Source organism: Hirundo rustica, chromosome 10 (assembly GCF_015227805.2).
Source record: "Hirundo rustica isolate bHirRus1 chromosome 10, bHirRus1.pri.v3, whole genome shotgun sequence".
Taxonomy (NCBI): Eukaryota; Metazoa; Chordata; class Aves; order Passeriformes; family Hirundinidae; genus Hirundo; species Hirundo rustica.
This window is the reverse complement of record NC_053459.1, coordinates 22,291,646-22,309,113: the sequence shown is the minus strand read 5'-3', so window position 1 is coordinate 22,309,113 and position 17,468 is coordinate 22,291,646. Positions and strand designations below refer to the sequence as shown.

The 17,468-nt window shown below is 42.8% G+C and overlaps 1 protein-coding gene across 4 annotated transcripts in view; it reads right to left on the bottom strand.

The window, feature by feature from the left end:
- Positions 1-1,609: 1,609 nt before the first annotated feature.
- MECOM (MDS1 and EVI1 complex locus) overlaps positions 1,610-17,468 on the bottom strand; it is a 327,125-nt gene continuing 311,266 nt past the window's right edge. For all 4 annotated transcript variants that reach the window (XM_040074068.2, XM_040074072.2, XM_040074074.2 and 1 more), the window contains 7 exons: positions 13,313-13,479; positions 11,096-11,173; positions 9,175-9,344; positions 7,963-8,107; positions 4,993-5,229; positions 4,245-4,431; positions 1,610-3,307 (listed from right to left, as the gene is read on the bottom strand). In XM_040074068.2, the coding sequence (XP_039930002.1) occupies positions 3,173-3,307; positions 4,245-4,431; positions 4,993-5,229; positions 7,963-8,107; positions 9,175-9,344; positions 11,096-11,173; positions 13,313-13,479 (1,119 nt within the window). In that variant the 3' untranslated portion in view covers positions 1,610-3,172. The remainder of the gene's footprint in view (positions 3,308-4,244; positions 4,432-4,992; positions 5,230-7,962; positions 8,108-9,174; positions 9,345-11,095; positions 11,174-13,312; positions 13,480-17,468) is intronic.

Sequence of the window (17,468 nt, the reverse complement as noted above, 5' to 3'; positions counted from 1 at the left end):
GCTATTCCTCTGGGTGAACAACTCTGGCACTGAGACAAGGCAATGAAAATCAAGGTCATGGTAAGGGATCTACGTGGAGTTGAAGGATTCATGATATTACAGAAATACACTTTGTCCCCCTGCTTATCAAACCCTGTGGGCAGTGCTGCTGGGTGGGACAGTGACAAGAAAATACCACGTTCCAGACATCCAATGGGAAAATCAGCCCAGGGGTTGGCAGCAGTCACTCCCTGATGGTCACCAGGCCTGGTTATGGGCAGGTTGGACTAACCCTGAGCTCAGCTCCAGGAGTTCTCTTCCTGACAGCTCTATGATCTGTGTTCTCCTGTAACCCAGAACATTAAACCCAGGGGACACTGCCCCACCCTTTCTCCACCTCCCAAACCCTCTTTCATCTAGGGCAGGTGAGGGTAGAGCTGATAAGAACTGTCATTGCATCAAATTAAAGGGGAAAACGATCTGGAAAGTTGTTTGCAGATAAAACCTGACTTGATTGATCTATTTGTTCTCTGTATTTGGCAGAAACCTAAAACCAAGTTTCACAGTGACTTTAACTGCACTAAAAATAATAGCCTATTTATGCAATTATCTGAATGTACCTGGCCACTGCCTCAGGCCAGTGCAGTACAAGAATATGCACACTGATTTTTATTTTTCGTATGTTTACATTTTTTTCCAAGTGGTTTTAGGCTTCCTGCATGAAAACCATTGGGGTGTAGGTCTCAGCTTGCCACCAACTTTTGCAGGAGGCTCTCAAGCTGAAGGAGCAAACCAAACAAGCCCACACCTGGGCTGACGACAAGAGTGACACAGACAGTTTATTCCGAAATATAACTTTAATATTTTATGAGCTACAAGAGGTCTTTGTGCACTGACACAGGCTGAGAAAGGAACATCTCAGCCCTTCCATCTCTGCTGATGAGAAGAGCAGCAAGATGGGCATTCCCTGGGAAAATGCTGGCTTTTCCTGAAATCCCTCCTCCACAGGCTGCCCAGAAGCAGGGGTTTGGATCTGATTTCAAAGAGAACACAAACTAAAATGTCCTTTTTTTTTTTTTTTTTTTTTTTTTTTTTTTTTTTTTTTTTTTTTTTTTTTTTTTCCCCTTTTAGACCCTAAAAAGCTCGTTTCATGCAGTTGGAGGCTCATTTAGCTTCTCAACCATGGATTTGATCAGTCTGGTGATCAAATACGAATGAATATTTCACTACGCACCAGCACTATGCACAAGCCACTGCTTCCCAACATTGTCCCCACAAGCTGCATGCAGGCAAAACCCAAACTCCACAAACGCCTTTGAAGGTGACACGGCACCAACCTCTTCTGTGAAATGACCTAAAATATCCCTCTTTTCCAAGGTAGTGTTTTGAAAGTTAAAGGACTTAACCAAACCCCTCCAACAGTCGGTCTACTGAGAGGCTCTGGCTCGTGTCCCACATTTCATGGCCAAGTCCAAGACACCTCCCAGTGCCCCATCCTCTGGTTGCCCCCATGACCCCACAGATCCATCTTTGCTGCAGAGGAAATGCTCCTTTTTTTCTTTTCCCCCAACTCAGACAAAACCAAGACAAAAAGGAAATGGATCCCTTCAGTTTTGTAGTCCTTTATTATTTTTTTTTTTTTAAGTTGATCCTCCCATAGTAATGTACTGAAATGCGTAACAGTTACATTGTACAAAGCATTTAAAGAAAGTACCTCAACTTGCCGATTATTTCAAAATGAGATTATAAACAAAAGGAAAAATAAATCTGGTCCCTCACTAAAGGCCAAAAAAACCCCCAAAAATAACTGAATACCTTCCATTATTTATTTATTTTTTTAAAACATAAATTTGGAACACTTCATCTTACAAATAGGATTAACATGAACATAACATCACACAAGCTCGCAGACAACCAGCATAAAATATTGGGTACAGTTTTTTTAATCAGAAGAATCATGCTTTCATGAAGAAATTATAACTGTTTATACAATCGAATCAATTTACTGTATTACAAAAAAAAAAAAAAGAACAAAACTAAGTCGCATCTATTAGTTATTTAATTCATTAAAAGGCAAAAAAAAAAAAAAAATAAAAGAGGAATGTAAGAAAATTTCAAACACTGTTTTGCACTCCCATATACACAGATCAGTTCACCTCACTTTTTTGGAAGTACATGGGTGCCTTACGTTGTTAACACAGTGGGGGACTGGAGCAGTGCTGTTTGTTACAGGAACAGTGCTATTGTAATCAACAAACAATCGTTTGCCAACAAATAAATACACGGTACACACAACACAAAGGAGAAATTAAGAGGGTTGGGGGAAAGGAAACAATACAACAAAATAGTGACATGATTGTCGAAAATTAAAAATCTCCTTACAATGATTCGAACTAGTGGTGTCGTCGATGAACGCGGTGCTTTCACGGAATTATCTGGATGATTTATCTTCTTGGAGTAGTGAACATTCATAGTTTACAATATACACAAGCCTCTTATGTATTGTTTCTCAGAGTTCTTTCTTTTTCTGTCATTTTTTTTTTCTCCTTGGTTTTCCTTTTTTTTTTTAAACAATGCAGTTGAGAAGGCAAAAGAATTACGGAGAGAACAAAATATTCCCTGTTACTTCTTTCTACATTTACGATGAATAGTGTGCATTTGATAGAACTATTTTCTTTCTTTGAAGGGCTAAAATGCATAAAGCTTTAATGAAGAGATTTGTACATAAAAGCAACTGTTCCCAATCCTGTGTCAAACTATCTTATACAAAAAGAAAATCAATTCAGTTCCTACTTTAAAGGAGTGCCCATGTGTGTATCAATGCAGTCTTAACCCTTCTGCCCCTGCCCCTCAAAGCCGGGTGAACTGGAAGACACTTTTTCCCGGCCCCGTTTACATAATCCACTGAAAACTTTTTTTTTTTTTTCTTTTTTTTTTTTTTTTTCTTTTAAGTCGCATTGATCCTCCAGAAGTCAGCAGCTGCCTTTGCTGTGCAAAACAAAATATTGAGAATAAATAGTTTCTTTTCTTTTCTTTTTTTTTAAAATTATTCAGTTTAAGGTCACCGGACTTTAAATGAGTGACCCTGCAGATTTATAAGGCATTCTGCTCAGCAGTCTTTTAAATAGTCATATATGAAAGAGCCATGCTACTGGTTTGGACTTGGTCCCATCCTCGGTAAGACTCCGCACTGTCATACGTGGCTGATGGACTGGATGGCGCTGGATTCCGCGGCGGCTCTCGCCATACTGTGCCACATGTTGGGAGAACTGTGGGATGCAGAATGAAGGGAGTCCTTGTCGGAGAGAGAGAGCATCATGGCATAGGCCTGGACGGGGACAGAAGAAGGACAAGGAGGTCACAATCCTGCGGCGGGGATCTGAGCTTGGACCCGCTCCACCCCTGCGCGGTCAAGCTGCAGCCACTGGGCTCTACTAAGTTAAAAAAAAAAACAAAAAACAACAACCCCAACAAAATGCATTAGGTAAAAACCACTGTCAACCCTTTCACTGACACTTTTGACTCACTAACAGTAATAATAATTTCTGCTTTCATCTGGTTTCACAAAGCTCAGAGAAACCTTTGATAGTCGACAAGGTCCCAAAGTCTCCTTTGCCTTCAGATTCTTGGCACAGGAGTCTCTTTTCAAGAGGCTGAGGAATCACTTTATCCCTTGTCTCGTCCTGTATTTCACCAAATATAACAGTCTCCTTTGCTGACCTTTCCTACATGCATATTCTGCAGTTTTTGAAACAGGAATCTTTCAAAGGGGCTAAAAAAACCCGTTTTAATTAATTAATGTTTAGAAAATGGCAAGAAATAGCACAAGGATACCATTTCAGCTATTACTATTTGCAAAACATGCTGAGGACCTAGAGGTGGTACCATCCAACAGGTTATAAAAAAATATCAAAAAGCCAAGCCAGCCAGAAGATCACATCCCTTTGAGGCTGTAGCTAAATCCCACAGCATCAGTGTCAGCAGAGTGGGACTACTTCTCACCATGGCATTTCTGTGGGCAGCAGGCAGAACAAAAATAGTTTAAAAAGTAAGAAAAAGGTATGGAAGTCCTCTGTTCTCAGGGAGCAGAGCACCCCCCTGCCATGTCTCTGGGGTGCAGTGGGATGTTGGGCGAGCCTGAGGTTTGTGGACATGGAGAACAGCCCTGTCTGACAAAGCTGGAATAACCCTGCCCGCCACACACTAACAGCTTAATCCTGCGGGTATTTGGTGACAATAACATTTTAACTGAGTTAAGCTTTTACCTGGGATTTGGATTTCCTGTACAACGGTTGCTTGAGGTCCTCTGGCAGCTGGGAAGCATTGAAAGCTGCCAATTCAGCTTCACTGTATTGATTTTCTTCCATTTTCCTCATTTTGAGGCTATCTGTGAAGTGCCTTATGTGGTCCAAAGCCGAAAGTCCAGTCTTATTATACTCCTCTTCCTTATACCTACAAAAATACCATGGAGGTTTTAAATGTCAATTAAATGATCCTCTTTGTGTTCCCTCATCTTCTCAGATTTACAGATCTGAGCAATTTCCCCCTTTCTCACATTCACAGACCACCTTGCCTCATGGAATGGTGATCCTGAAATAAAAGGAATTCCCTTTTCTTTTCTAAAGAAAGGGAAGTTTAGTGGGGGAGGGAGAGTTTGTCTCTCTCATGGCGTCTCCACAGTCTTTTGCAAGGCCATTATGAGAGATCCAGGACGGTTCAGGGAGTAGATAACGTCTCTCCCATGGAACTGTCTCACCCTGCTTCCTGTCTCACCCAGAACCTCACAATAGCTTCCCAAGCACAGTCAATTTTCCTAACAAGGGCTCCAGACTGCAAGAAGAGGCTGAAAGCAGGGCTGGTGTTGCCCCAAACACGGACGCACGTTGCTATTGTGAGTGGGAAGCGGCTGCTCCGGGCCGGTTCCCACGGCAGCCGGTTTGGTGCTGGCACTCTTGTATGGTTTATTGTTTTCATTCCGCCTATCGGGCACACCAATACTCGGAAGGAACCAACCTGCCAGGGGAAGCTTTGCAGTTCATGTCCAAAGTAGTCGTTTCCTCATAATCCTCCTCGGGAGTGCCCTCACGCATGTCACTCGTCACGGGCTCTTTGACTGCTTTCCCTGCCATTTCGCTCTCTTCGTCCTCTTCATCCATCATTACTTCATCTTCTGCCTCCTCGTCGTCCAACAGATCCGAGTTCTGGCTGGCTATCATGGCTTTTTCATCCTTAAAGTGGCTGCCATTCATTCTGGAAGTACCAAAACAAATGCAAGCTATAAACACAGATCAGATATGAAAGCTCCTCATCGGCAGACTCTTGGAGGCAGATCTGAAAAGCATCTGTCCCAGCAGAATAAAGTATTTTATATCTTGCTTAGCTTCAGACATTCGGGCAGCTTTGGAGAAAATTTCACTCAGAAATCAGTGGGACGCTGCAGCACCATCAGCATGGGATTTTCCTGTTATCCTGCTAAAACTACTGTTCTAACAGAGGCATGTTCAGATAACCATTCCAAATTTTCTCATGCATTATTTCATCTCGAGTTTCCAATCATACATGTAGTCTGGGCAAAACAACTCACTGCCTTTTAACAGAACCTGTAGGGGCCAAGAAACTCTGAAAATTTGATCTGGCATTTTTAGCAAATAATGAATATTTCATTCAGAGTTTTAAAGTCAAAATTACATGCATAATTAATTTTGCACACTACCACCCCTTTGGAAGCCATATTGCTTCACTGAAAGTATGGATTTCATACATGGGAACGCAAGGGAGTTCAGCTGGAGACCTGAAGAGTGGTCTGCAGCATTGCCTCCGTGCTGAACGAGGTTATTGACTGATTTGAAGGGTAAAAAGCAATGAAAAGAAAGGTCACATGGCAATTTAAGTGCATTTATTCTTATTAAATGAGTAATTACAGCAATACACACATGGAAAACCATTTGGTCTACACACTGTTATTAGGCTGCCCTTTGCTCTCAGACAATGGCTTCTCTTAACTACTTCCTACGGGATTTTTATCAAGGACATAATACCCAGGCTGAAGTAGGGGCTCGTTTGGTAATGGTCTCAGCCCTGCAGGATCCAGAGCACCCAGCACTGCACTGTGTCCATCACACCAAATGAGAGCTGAAGGAACTCGGCACCGCGGCCTCAACCAACGCCCAACCAGAGGCACGGTGACGTGAATGAGCTGCACCCAGTGGAGCACCCCCCCCAAAATTCATGCCACCACTGTATCTGCCCCCACCACGTCATGCAGCACAGAGGCCTTGATTCATCTATTGTTCTCATTGTGCAAAAGGTCCTTAACTCTTCCAGGAATACAGTTATAAAAATGGAAACCTTATTGTCCGCACGCAGTTTGCTTTAGACTAAGCGTGCTTCAAACTGTGCGGGACAATATGGGATAGACCCAAAGCTGGAGCAAGATAAGGTGAACCCTCATTGCCTTGTTGGTGTTTAACGTTTGACTTTCTGCTGTAACTGATGGACTTTGTGAGGAGCAAAGCTGGTTTCTGCCACAATAATAACATAGTTTTCCTGAACGTATTAGCGTTTCATCTATTTCTCAAGCAAATTCCAGCTGACTGCCATGAGTTTAGTACTGCATTGAAAAAAATGCTCTAGGGAACAGTCTGTCTTTAGAACAGAATCAAAAAAATCTGAGGTTGTGCAGAACAGGGAGAGCTGAAGCAGCCACCTCCCTTTAAGATCATCAGAGAAATATCTCTTTATCATCTTTTATTTAAATAGGCAGAAATAAGAAATTGTTGAGCACAGTTTGGGCTGCCAACTTGCTTGTTATGCTCAATTGAGGCTGCTAGAAATGAAAGGGAGATGGACTACAACCAAAGTAACAAAAGCCATGTGATTAAGAAAACAGATTCTCTAATTATCCTTTCAAATGCAGCAATTTGCCAGGGATAAAATATCCGTCAAGAGCAGTCTGAAGTGCCAAATTTAGAAAGGAAACACTGCACAACCCAGCAACCTTTCCACTTTGCTGACTTCCTGTCAGAGGACATGTTGAGACCAGATGTGCAAAGAAAAAATCCCAAGCCCTCATTGCCAATCAAGATGGAATGAAATTTGAATATGCATGTAATCACTTAATCCAATACTTTTGTGGAAATTGTGTTGTGTCCACCCTTTTGATCCCTTCACAAAGGCATCTAGAAATTGAGGAGACAGCAAAGTTTGTCACCAACAGTAAGATTTTTTTGATGTTGATAATGTAATGCCAATTCAAAAGAGAAAATAATGCATAATGCAACACCAATCCCAAAGAAATATGTGGGGCTCCGTCCCGCAGCCTTTTCTGCTTAGCTGTACTTTTATTAACTGAAAATATTTAGAAGTGGTCTCTCTTCTGTTAGTTCAGAAGAATTCAAACACCCATATACTTAATAAATCTTAGTAGAAAAAGCTCTCTCACATGCTGGAGCACTGTGGACTCCCAACGCCCACCCGCAGCCTCACAGGCTTTTGGCTACTCAGCATCTTTCTTGGGATTGAGTTACTTACGGGAAAGGACTTTCAGCTACAATCTTTCATTTGGTCCAAGAATCTAGCTTGGTCTACTTTATTAATTACACATTTAAATTGCACTTAAATCCTAAGGCTCCATACATTTAGCCACAGGATGCAGAATTCACCTGTCCTGACGTGAATGTAAAGAGAAGGAATTTTTCAGCAGACTTAAACCAACGGTGCGAGCCTGGAACTAAGAGGTCCAGATACAAGGAGAAATGTTCACAGATAGAATCTCTTGACCATCATCCACCACTTGGAACATCTTCATACACAGTGGGGAGGGAATCAACACATTTCTTTTCCTAAGACACCAAGGTGGACACTGAAGCAAGCAGATTCTAAAATAACTCTGGCTCCAGACATCATCAAAAGTGAACAGTCAGGTCTGCAGACCTGGAAAAGGAGCAGTGGGCACCTTCTGAAGGCAGATCAGACACAACTCACCTCTCCTCTGAGTTTCGGGGGGATTGATTGTTGTGGTTGCTGTTTCCAATAAAATTCCTAATTTCTGTGAAGTAAGAGTCTTCCTTGTCATCTAGGATTGCCCCTGTGCTTTCCAGTTCTGAGTGAGGTGAAGATGTTGCAGTACCTTAAAGCAAAATATACGACGTCTGTCACTGCTCCTTTACATTTTCTGTATTTATCCATTTAAATAAATTGAAACTCTGGTTAAAATGAGTGAGAGCCAAAAGTTGGTCAGCTTTTGGCCATAAAACCAGTAATTAGTAATTATTCATGGGCAAAGGTGATTTCCAGCCAAAATGACTTGGTTGCATGCTGGGTACCATTTCCATGATTTATCATCTCTTTTGCCATGTCTCTATTTCAACATCTCCCTCCTGCTCCTTGTGATTCCAAGACTGTCCCTTGGTAACTGCCCTTCTTAGACCAATGGCTCAACTGAGCAAATGGAACTTAATTTTTAGCTGTCAATTAAGCAGATTTGTTCAAAACATGGAGCATCATCGACATAATCGCCCAGGTTCACTAACACTGAGAGACCAGTGTCAGACAGCTTTCTCTGAGCACTGGGGAAGGGACAGCTCCGCATTCACTGCGTGCCCCTGGTTATTCCCACTGAGGCAAAATGCAGACTGAAAGGACTGAAGAGAGGGTTTTCATTAAACCCTAGAGACACCCAAACCAGCCCAATGACATCCCCTCCTGCTGCTGCCTGTGCTGCTGCTGTGCAGTGAGCAATCTGCTTTGGGGCTTGAGAGGCACTGTTAGCTCCGTAATAGCCAGCGCTTTTCAGCTCCTGACAGTGGGAAAGAGCCAGGAAAATCTTTTAGAGTGTCCCCTGAGACTCTAAATGTAGGACTCCTATTGAGAGCCAAGTGATTGCGGAGATGGGATCAAACCAACTTTCCCAGTCTGTTCTCAAAAACGCTATAGGTTGGCTTAATTAAAGCCAATAGAAAAGACATCATCCAGTGGTCTTAAGTCATACAGGGGGAGAGTTTATGCTGGGATTTTCAAAGAACTTTAAATATCAGCAGAACTTAGGCACTTACATATTCTGCAACCCCCCCACCCGTCGGAGCAGCGTGTGCCTGTGGACAGTCGGCAGCGCTGACAGGGAATGGGCAGTTCTTGCACATGGGACGTGGGGCAGGCTGGGGAGGGGAGAGACAGGAGGGAAAAGACAGAACATACCAGACATGTTCCCGTTCTCGTGCTTTTTTAGATGTCTGTCAAGATTGGTTTGTTGACCAAAACACCTGTCACACAAGTGACACTTGAATGGCTTCTCTTTATTGTGGATGTTACGCACATGTCTCTGCAGGTTAGAGGATATGCTAAAGGATCTGTCACAGTATTTGCATCTTAAAAAAAAAAAAAAAAAAAAAAAAGTGGGTAGGAAAGAGTTTGTTAGTAGCTGGAAACATAAGATTTGTCCCAAGATACATGAAGAGCCACCTGGGCTCAGTCTCAGCACCCAACCACAGTTCCTTGTTCCCTACTGAGGCTCACTCCTCCCTGACATAAAGAGAAATTTTGGCTGACTGGAGAGCTGTGCTCTTGGAATGGAGACATAACTTCTATGGTGGCGTTTTCAACTTTAATTCACATTAGACTTTATATTTTAAATACTGCCTCTAGGAATGAGCATAATATTTCTGAGTTAATGGCATCAAATTAGCTATGGTAATTGAGTCCCATGTTTTCAAAACTGTTGCACACAAAGTTGGGAAGTTTGAAAACAGTAGAGCAATAACTCCATTGTTTCATGTGCTGCCAATACAATACAATTAAACACTTTTGGAAAAAACATGAAACAGATCTCTTCTAATGCTCAAATAAGGTAAAAAGGGCTATTTCTTTTCCTATTCTAAATTACACTGTGTGATTAAATCTTTTCTTGAGGAATTAGCTTGCTTGATTGCTAATCCCAGAGGAAATTTGGTTATCTTGCAAAAACCAGCAATAAACAATCCCAACCTTTAATACTGTGCCAATGTGAGTAGTTTAGTCTATCACTCTGGTACCAGAGGCATCAATTTTCATACTCTGTAGCGATTTGGAGTCCCTAAAGCCTTTACTGTATTGCTCTTTAAGCCATTACTAAGTCATACTATAACTATTCCAAATTCTCTGGCTGGCAGCTAGCCAAGAGTCTTCACCACTTTTAGTTTTTCAATCTTTTACTTCTCCCGTGCCTCTCTTACACTTGTCAATGATGTCAAATTTTTTTCAGTGCTGAAATCGCCCATTATGCTACTAATTGCTTGTGGGTTTTATGCAGTGGACGGGTATAACATGCATCAAGACCTTCCTTCAATAAAATTAGATGTGAATCTCATTTCCCAAAGAGACTAGATGCAAAAAACATACTGTTTCCTCACAAACAATGAGCTTACTCTGCTCTTTACAGCTCATAAAACGCAGAAATCTGTGCATTTGTTTTACTGGAACATGAACTGGCCTCTTTCCAGTTTAAATCAGCCTTTCATTTTCAATAAGGTGAAGATTTATACACATTTCTGCATGTGACTGTCCTGGATTCAGTATCACAGACACATTCTTATCAACAGGGAGAGTACACCCACATGGGTTTTGGTTAAGCAGACCTCAGAAAGGATCCAGATTAGGCAGGAAACAAATAAATACAATATTTGCAACTGGGACATTTCAGAAATCAGATGACTGACAAATCAACCAATTTTAGGCTGCAAATAACATTGCAGAACTCCAATTAAAAAAAAAAAACATTTTTGCTAGGGAAAACACGTCCATGAGCCCTACTGAACATCACTTCAATCACAGTGGTTCAGCAGTGCCTGCCACCCTGCCAGCAAAGGCAGGACTTGGAGATTGTGTTGGGAAGCTACCCCAGCCAAAAGAACTTTACTAAGACCAAAAATCTCCCTTTCTGCAGCTTCAACACTGGGAATCAGCACCAAATGCACAAAACTCTGAGACCAAAATGCAATGGTGGGTCCAAAACTAAGGAGGAAGAGCTGGACCTGGTCCAGCAAGGATGTTGAATTCCCTGTCTTTATCCACAGAAAATGTCTGCATTGGAAGGGACCCCAAAGCCCAGCCACAGCACAGACAGGGGTGAGGGGTGTGGTACCTATAGGGCTGCTCTCCAGTGTGTGTCCTCAGGTGACGGGTCAGGTTTGCAGATCTCGGGAAAATCTTGCCACAGTATCTGCGATAAGAAAATGTTTGATAAGACAACACAACCTTCAGCAGCTTCTTCCCAGTTTGAGCTGCACTGGATGCACGGCCCAAATGGAACCATCATCAGGATATGGTCCCACTGGCTTTGCTTTGGTGCAACAACACCTCAATAAAATCATTCAGCAAATGTTCGGGATCGACACACACACCAGAGTGGGACTGGAACTGCTGGCACCAACCAGTTCTGCTTGTGCAGAAGCAAGGGTTATATGAAAAACCTCTTTTAAAGATCACCCCAAGGTTCTAAGCACACTGGGTGATTATCAGCCTCATTCAGATTTGGAATCAAGAGAATCTGTTATTAAAGCCTTGGATTTCTGCCTCTGTGCAAGCAAATTTCAAACCTTTCAACCAATTCTACGTGTCAGCAAACGTGACACCGTTCTGTGCATTGAATAGGATCAGAGCAGACAAGACTCAAAGACCTAATCCATCAAGGTATGTTTCTATAACAACACGTCTTGAAAGAAGGTGACATGTTTTCAAAAAGATCAGATAAACCGATATGCCAGTGTCAAACGCCTGCACATTCTGGAGATGATATAGAGACCTCAACAGTGCAATTTAAAAACCATTCTCCAAACTCGATAATATGTCACAGGAAAAATAATGGCAAAAAAAATAAAATTATCGGGAGTTCTCCCCCTTCGTTCAAGTACCATATTAATATTCAGTTTATAATTGGCCCATTCTGTTGAGGATATTGAGCCCATTTTTGCACGGGGGCAGAGCACACACAGCACTCTCTTAAGGGAAAGAGGGTGGTGGCTGCTCCACGCGACGACTTTGAAGATTGCATCCCTTCACTTTTAACATCCCATTTATTTTTTCACAACGTGATGTATAAGCCTTCAAAATACCCACACAGCTAATTCCACTCTCCTTGACAAAGCTCCCTTTCATTTTGGGTGCACATTCAATGACTATCTTCATTGTGGGTTTTTTTTTTAAGTCCGTACACACAAGTCCTAATAAGTCATGTATTTTATCACTGATCCCTTTGGATATTAAAACCAAAAGCCCGAGAGAAAACACGTCTGTAGTTCACGATCAAAAAAATCAATAATGAAAGCACACTTTTATATATGAAAGTGATGAGAAAACTTGGGAAAAAAAGAATTGTTTATATTACAGTTTCCACCTCATTTATCAAACTGCTGTGATACAGGGTGATGCCTTAGGATTAATTTTTATACTTTTCAAATCCTGTAGTGCTTTAGTGTATAACTAAAACTCCATATGGATTGTTAGCTACTGTCTTCACATTTTGGTCAGACAAAACAATTCCTCTCTGGTCCTGAAACTCAAGGATACCTTACTCAAGGATACGTCACACCTCAAGAGATGTAAACAGTGAATGTGGAGGGGCAAAGTTGGAGTAAATTACTTCATTACCTGAAACTGTAACTGGAGGATTAACCCATGATATGTAAATGGACCAATCTTACAACTGTCTGAAAAACTGACCATCGTCTGTCTTGCGTGTAGCCTCTGGGAGGCTTCTGATTGCCAAAAGTGCATTTATTGAAGGCCTTTAATAAATAGCTTCTCTTATTCTCTTAGTCTTGTCTAGTCTCTGTTCTAGGTAGCCACTCCAAGGAATCAAGGAGAAAGAGACCAACCCCACCTGACTACAACTTTACAGCCACCTTTCAGGGACTTGTGGAGAGTGATAAGGTCACCTCTGAGTGTCCTTTTCTCCAGGCTGAACAACTCCAGATCCCTCAGCCATTCCTCACAGGGTTTGTGTTCCAAGCCTCGTTGCCTCCTCTGGACACGCTCAAGCATCTCAACGTTCTTCCTAAACCGAGGGCCCAGAACTGGACACAGCACTCAGTGTCCATCCTAAACTGAGAGGACAGAGCTGGACACAGCACTCAATGTCCATCCTAAACCGAGGGCCCAGAACTGGACACAGCACTCGAGGTGCGACCTCCGCAGTGCTGAGTACAGGGGCAGAATGACCTCCCTGCTCCTGCTGGCCACACCATTCCTGACCCAGGCCAGGAACCCCAAAGGAAAACGCTTTCCCTGCTGGGCACGGAGAGGCCTGAGAGACCCCCTGGATGTCAGAGCAGGGGGGCGTGGGGAGGTGTCCCGGGGCTACCTGCAGGTGTAGCGCTCCTTGCCCTTGCGCAGCAGCGTCTCGGGGAGGGCGCTGGGCGGCGCGCGGAAGTTGAACATGGACGGCACCGACTGGATCAGCTCGCTGGCCTCCGGCTTCAGGGCGCTGAAGCTCTCCAGCTTCTCGGCCATGTTCTCTATAGCTGACACCTGCAGCGGGAAGAGAGCACAGAGCCCACCAAGGTAAATTATCCCCTCGGCTTTCTGCCCCCACCGGGAACCCGACACGCAGAGAGCATCGACTGACAAGTGAAAGAAGAAAAGGGGAAAAAAAAGTCAGTGCAGAGCTGCAGTCTCGAAAATTATGGGCCATGATAATCAGACAGTGCTCATTTCTTCCTCTTTTTAAGCCCCAGGCCCTATTAAATTTCAGGTTTCGCAGTCATGCTCTGTGGTTGTGTGCCTAAAAGTCTATGCATGCCATCTACAGAAATCATTGAATATTTATTATCAAATGAACAGAAATAATAACTGAATTTCTAATTTATTTTTTTAAGGACTTGCAGAGGACACATATTGCAGAGGAAACCTTATGAACACTCCAGCTCAATGCAAGGGCTGCAACAATTCGGATCCAAAGAGGCTCCGTCAATGTTCCAGCCACATCCAACCATCCAGTCCAGTGTTCTAGGCCATCACAGCCAAGGATGATTAGATAAACACAGAAGAAATGAAACTTTAGAGGGTTTGATTATCTATATTGACATTGCCTGTTAGATGTCTGTGCTATTTTTTCCACCTCTTAATATTCTTGCTCTGCCTTTAGTTGCCTGTAACTCCTGTGTGCTTTGGGATGGCTCCACTCTTGATTAGCTGTCTGTAATTTGTAGGGAGTGGGGATTAAATAATTTCTGGAGAACAGCTTCCTTTAAGGTGTCTGGAACAGACCACAAAAAGCTCCTCCGAAACCTGAAAAATTGCCACTTGAAGAGTTCAAGAATGCTGCTGAGCCTACTGACAGGTGAGAATAACCATCCACCTCCCCACAGCACCACAAACAAATGAAGAAAAAGAAAGCCACACCTACAGAGCGCAAAACCCACAGCATGAGCCCTGTGCAAGATCTTGCTTGTAATGAAGAAGGAAATTATATGAAAGACAAGATGTTGAACCCTTCTCAGCTGGAACACCTCCACAGACTGTTCTTCAAAATCCATAAAAGGTTCCTCTGATTGTTGGAAAACTGAAATTTTAATTGGAAGAACTGGGCATTTTTGCAGGTTTATTTAATTTTATTTTCATTGGCAGAATTACATGGTTGTCTCCCGGCATGACTATTTCCATGCTGGTTAGCTCTGCTTTTTGGGCTGGGTTGTTTTTTTTCCCTTTAGCCTGTAGCCTGCCCTCTCATTTCATGCTCAGATTCCTAATGCTGAGTACAAATTGCAACGTACAGGGTACCACTGCCAATTTGCCAAATGTCTTTCATCAAACACGGTGGAAAAAATAAAAAATCTCAGAGGGAAGTCAAGATACATTTACTTGTCAGGCAACAAATGTGAAAGCATTGGGAGGCAGTAAGGGCTGTAAGCTCTGGGGTTTGATTCATAATCACTCAGCTGCTAAAACATTCTCCACAGATGCAAGTGGACAGCACATTTGTCAATATGAAGGATTTTGACATGTACTGATCACAGGCATGAGATATGTAATGATGATGCTGCTGGGAGAGGAGGTAATTCTATCTCGGCACCGAGATGTCATTATCAACCCATACACCTCAACATTACCATATATTTCTTTTTATATGACTTCATCTTCTCCTCCTAGTTGGAATTGATTCTTAAAGCTTTTAAAATAGTCGTTCCACTGCCTTTAATTCCTTCTAATTGTTCCCCACAAAATTTCTCTCATCTACTTTAAAAGTGCTGAAAATAAATGGTTGGAATGAAAAATGCCCTTTGGCCTTCAGGCTGATTAGCAATGACAAGACAGTGCATGGGTTATGATATCACATATTTATGGTGAAGAATAATAAGGGTACTGAGAAGTGTAATAAATGTTTTATTTATGTATATTTAATATTCAAGTCCATTTCATTATCTAGTGGGTTTAAATCATTTTTGGATCTCAATTTCTCATGTGCATGGTCCCCGCCAGTAATATATTAAAGCAACTATTTTCCTCTTTACATTTAAAATGGCTTAGTCATGCTGATTTTTGTTTTAGTTCTTATTTCCAAGATTTTGCAGAGTAGAAACTGAGACAGACTCCTGTTTCACATACAGCAACGCAGACCAGCTCTACCTCTAACACTGCCTCCAAGATTACACCAGTCCCAAAATAGGTATGAAATCAGCACCTAATCTTAAATCCCTCATCCAGAGGAAACACGAGCACTTCCAATTATTTTAAAGTATTACTCGCTTTCTAAAAATATGTTTCTCACCATAGGAATGACTATTGTGCTTGCTGTTTTGCTGCTTAGTTGTTTTGGTTTTTTTAAAGCCTGACTTATGTGGTGACCTGGTATGATTTATGTTTTTCAAGAACAGCACCAGCACCAATGGGAAGTGTTCAGCCCCATGGTTTTGCTGATCCAAGGCACTATCACTCCACTGCTAGCAGGATAATTATAGCTGGTACTATCTGCTGGAGTTAGGGCTCCCAAGAACCAGAATTGGGGCATTTTCTTAAGAAGCCCTGGAGTGTGTTGGTGCTCAGAGCCTTCAAGATGCAAATCCCAATCATGAGATGGGTTCCTGGCCTGTGGGGGCATATTACAGCTCATGAAATCCAGCAGCCCTGACACACAACACGCTGTCCATCACCCTCAGCGCAGGCAGACAGCCCCTGCTCACCGGTCGACTTGCAAAATACCAGGTGAGCAGGAAGAAATCCAGGTTTTGCACTGAGGACTAATTCAGATGCCAAAATCAAGCAGGAATTCCAGACCCGCGACGTGAGCTTTTGGAAGCTGGTACTCGGTGCCAAGGCAGGGGCTCCAGGGGACACGAAGGGGGTGGGCAAGGGACAGATCTGCCACTGCCACACACCAGCACAGGGAGGTGCAAGAGCATTAACTGGGGGCTGCATCTCTGCTACAACATTGGACAGCCATCAGCCGCTGCTCCCATTCACTTGGCTAAACCTTTTCAAACTCGTTTACATCTCTGTCAAGGAGAGTTCACCAATTTAATTAGGTGCATATGAAAAGATACTGCCTTTTGTTCCTTCTAAGCATTTTGCCTGATGTTTTTTTAGCGGGGTTTTATTTGGGGTATTGTTATCACTAATGAATAACCATTTCTCATTCAGGTTCTGCTCACCATTCACGGGCTCACGGAGCTGGGGCACAGCTCCCTCAGGCATTTTTTTCCCAGATGAAAAAATCAAAATGTACTCGGTCTCTTTTTGAATGGAAGCTGTTCCCTACCCGTGATCATCACTGTTGCACTTTTCTGCATCTTTTCTAATTCTACTATGCCCTTTTCGAGAGGAACTTTTGCTGTATTCAAGACCTGAAGGCAGTGTAACACAATAATGTTTTCAACTCCTTTCTGCTAAGCACTCAGGTGATATTTTCATAAGACTACCAACTTCAAGGTCTTTTTTTCCTGAATGACAGGAGTTAAAAGTCACACTTTCCCCTTATATTAGTGGGTATTTACCGACATTGACTTTTATTGCTGTTTTAATGCTGGTGACTCAGCTTTCTCTGAATCTTCTGCAAAATCTTCATAGCCAGTTCTGGATTTGGCTACCGGCAGTTAACAGTCACAAACTCTGCCTGCTCACCCCTGTTCCTGTGTCATTTACAGACACACGCCACAGTTCAGTGACACCCCAAGGTGGACCCACTGGTAATCTTCAATGACTGTAAGAACCACTATTTTGTCCTTACCCTTTCCTCCCTTCTTTTTTTAACGACTAAATATTTACCCAGGAGATGGCTTTCCTTCCTCCACAATGAAACCCACTCTTCCATCTGAAACACACCTGAAGTAGCTCTTCTTCCTTCCAAACACCGTTAGCACTGATGGCAAAGCAAGACCTGCCTCCACAGGAGTTGTGTTGGCCATGGAGATGCTGCTACTCCATCCACCAAAGCCCCGGAGAGAGAGGTGCTGGTGAGAGTGTCTGTCCTGGGGGTTTGGGTGGGGGCTCATGGTCACCTCTCCTCTCCAGGGATGGTCCGT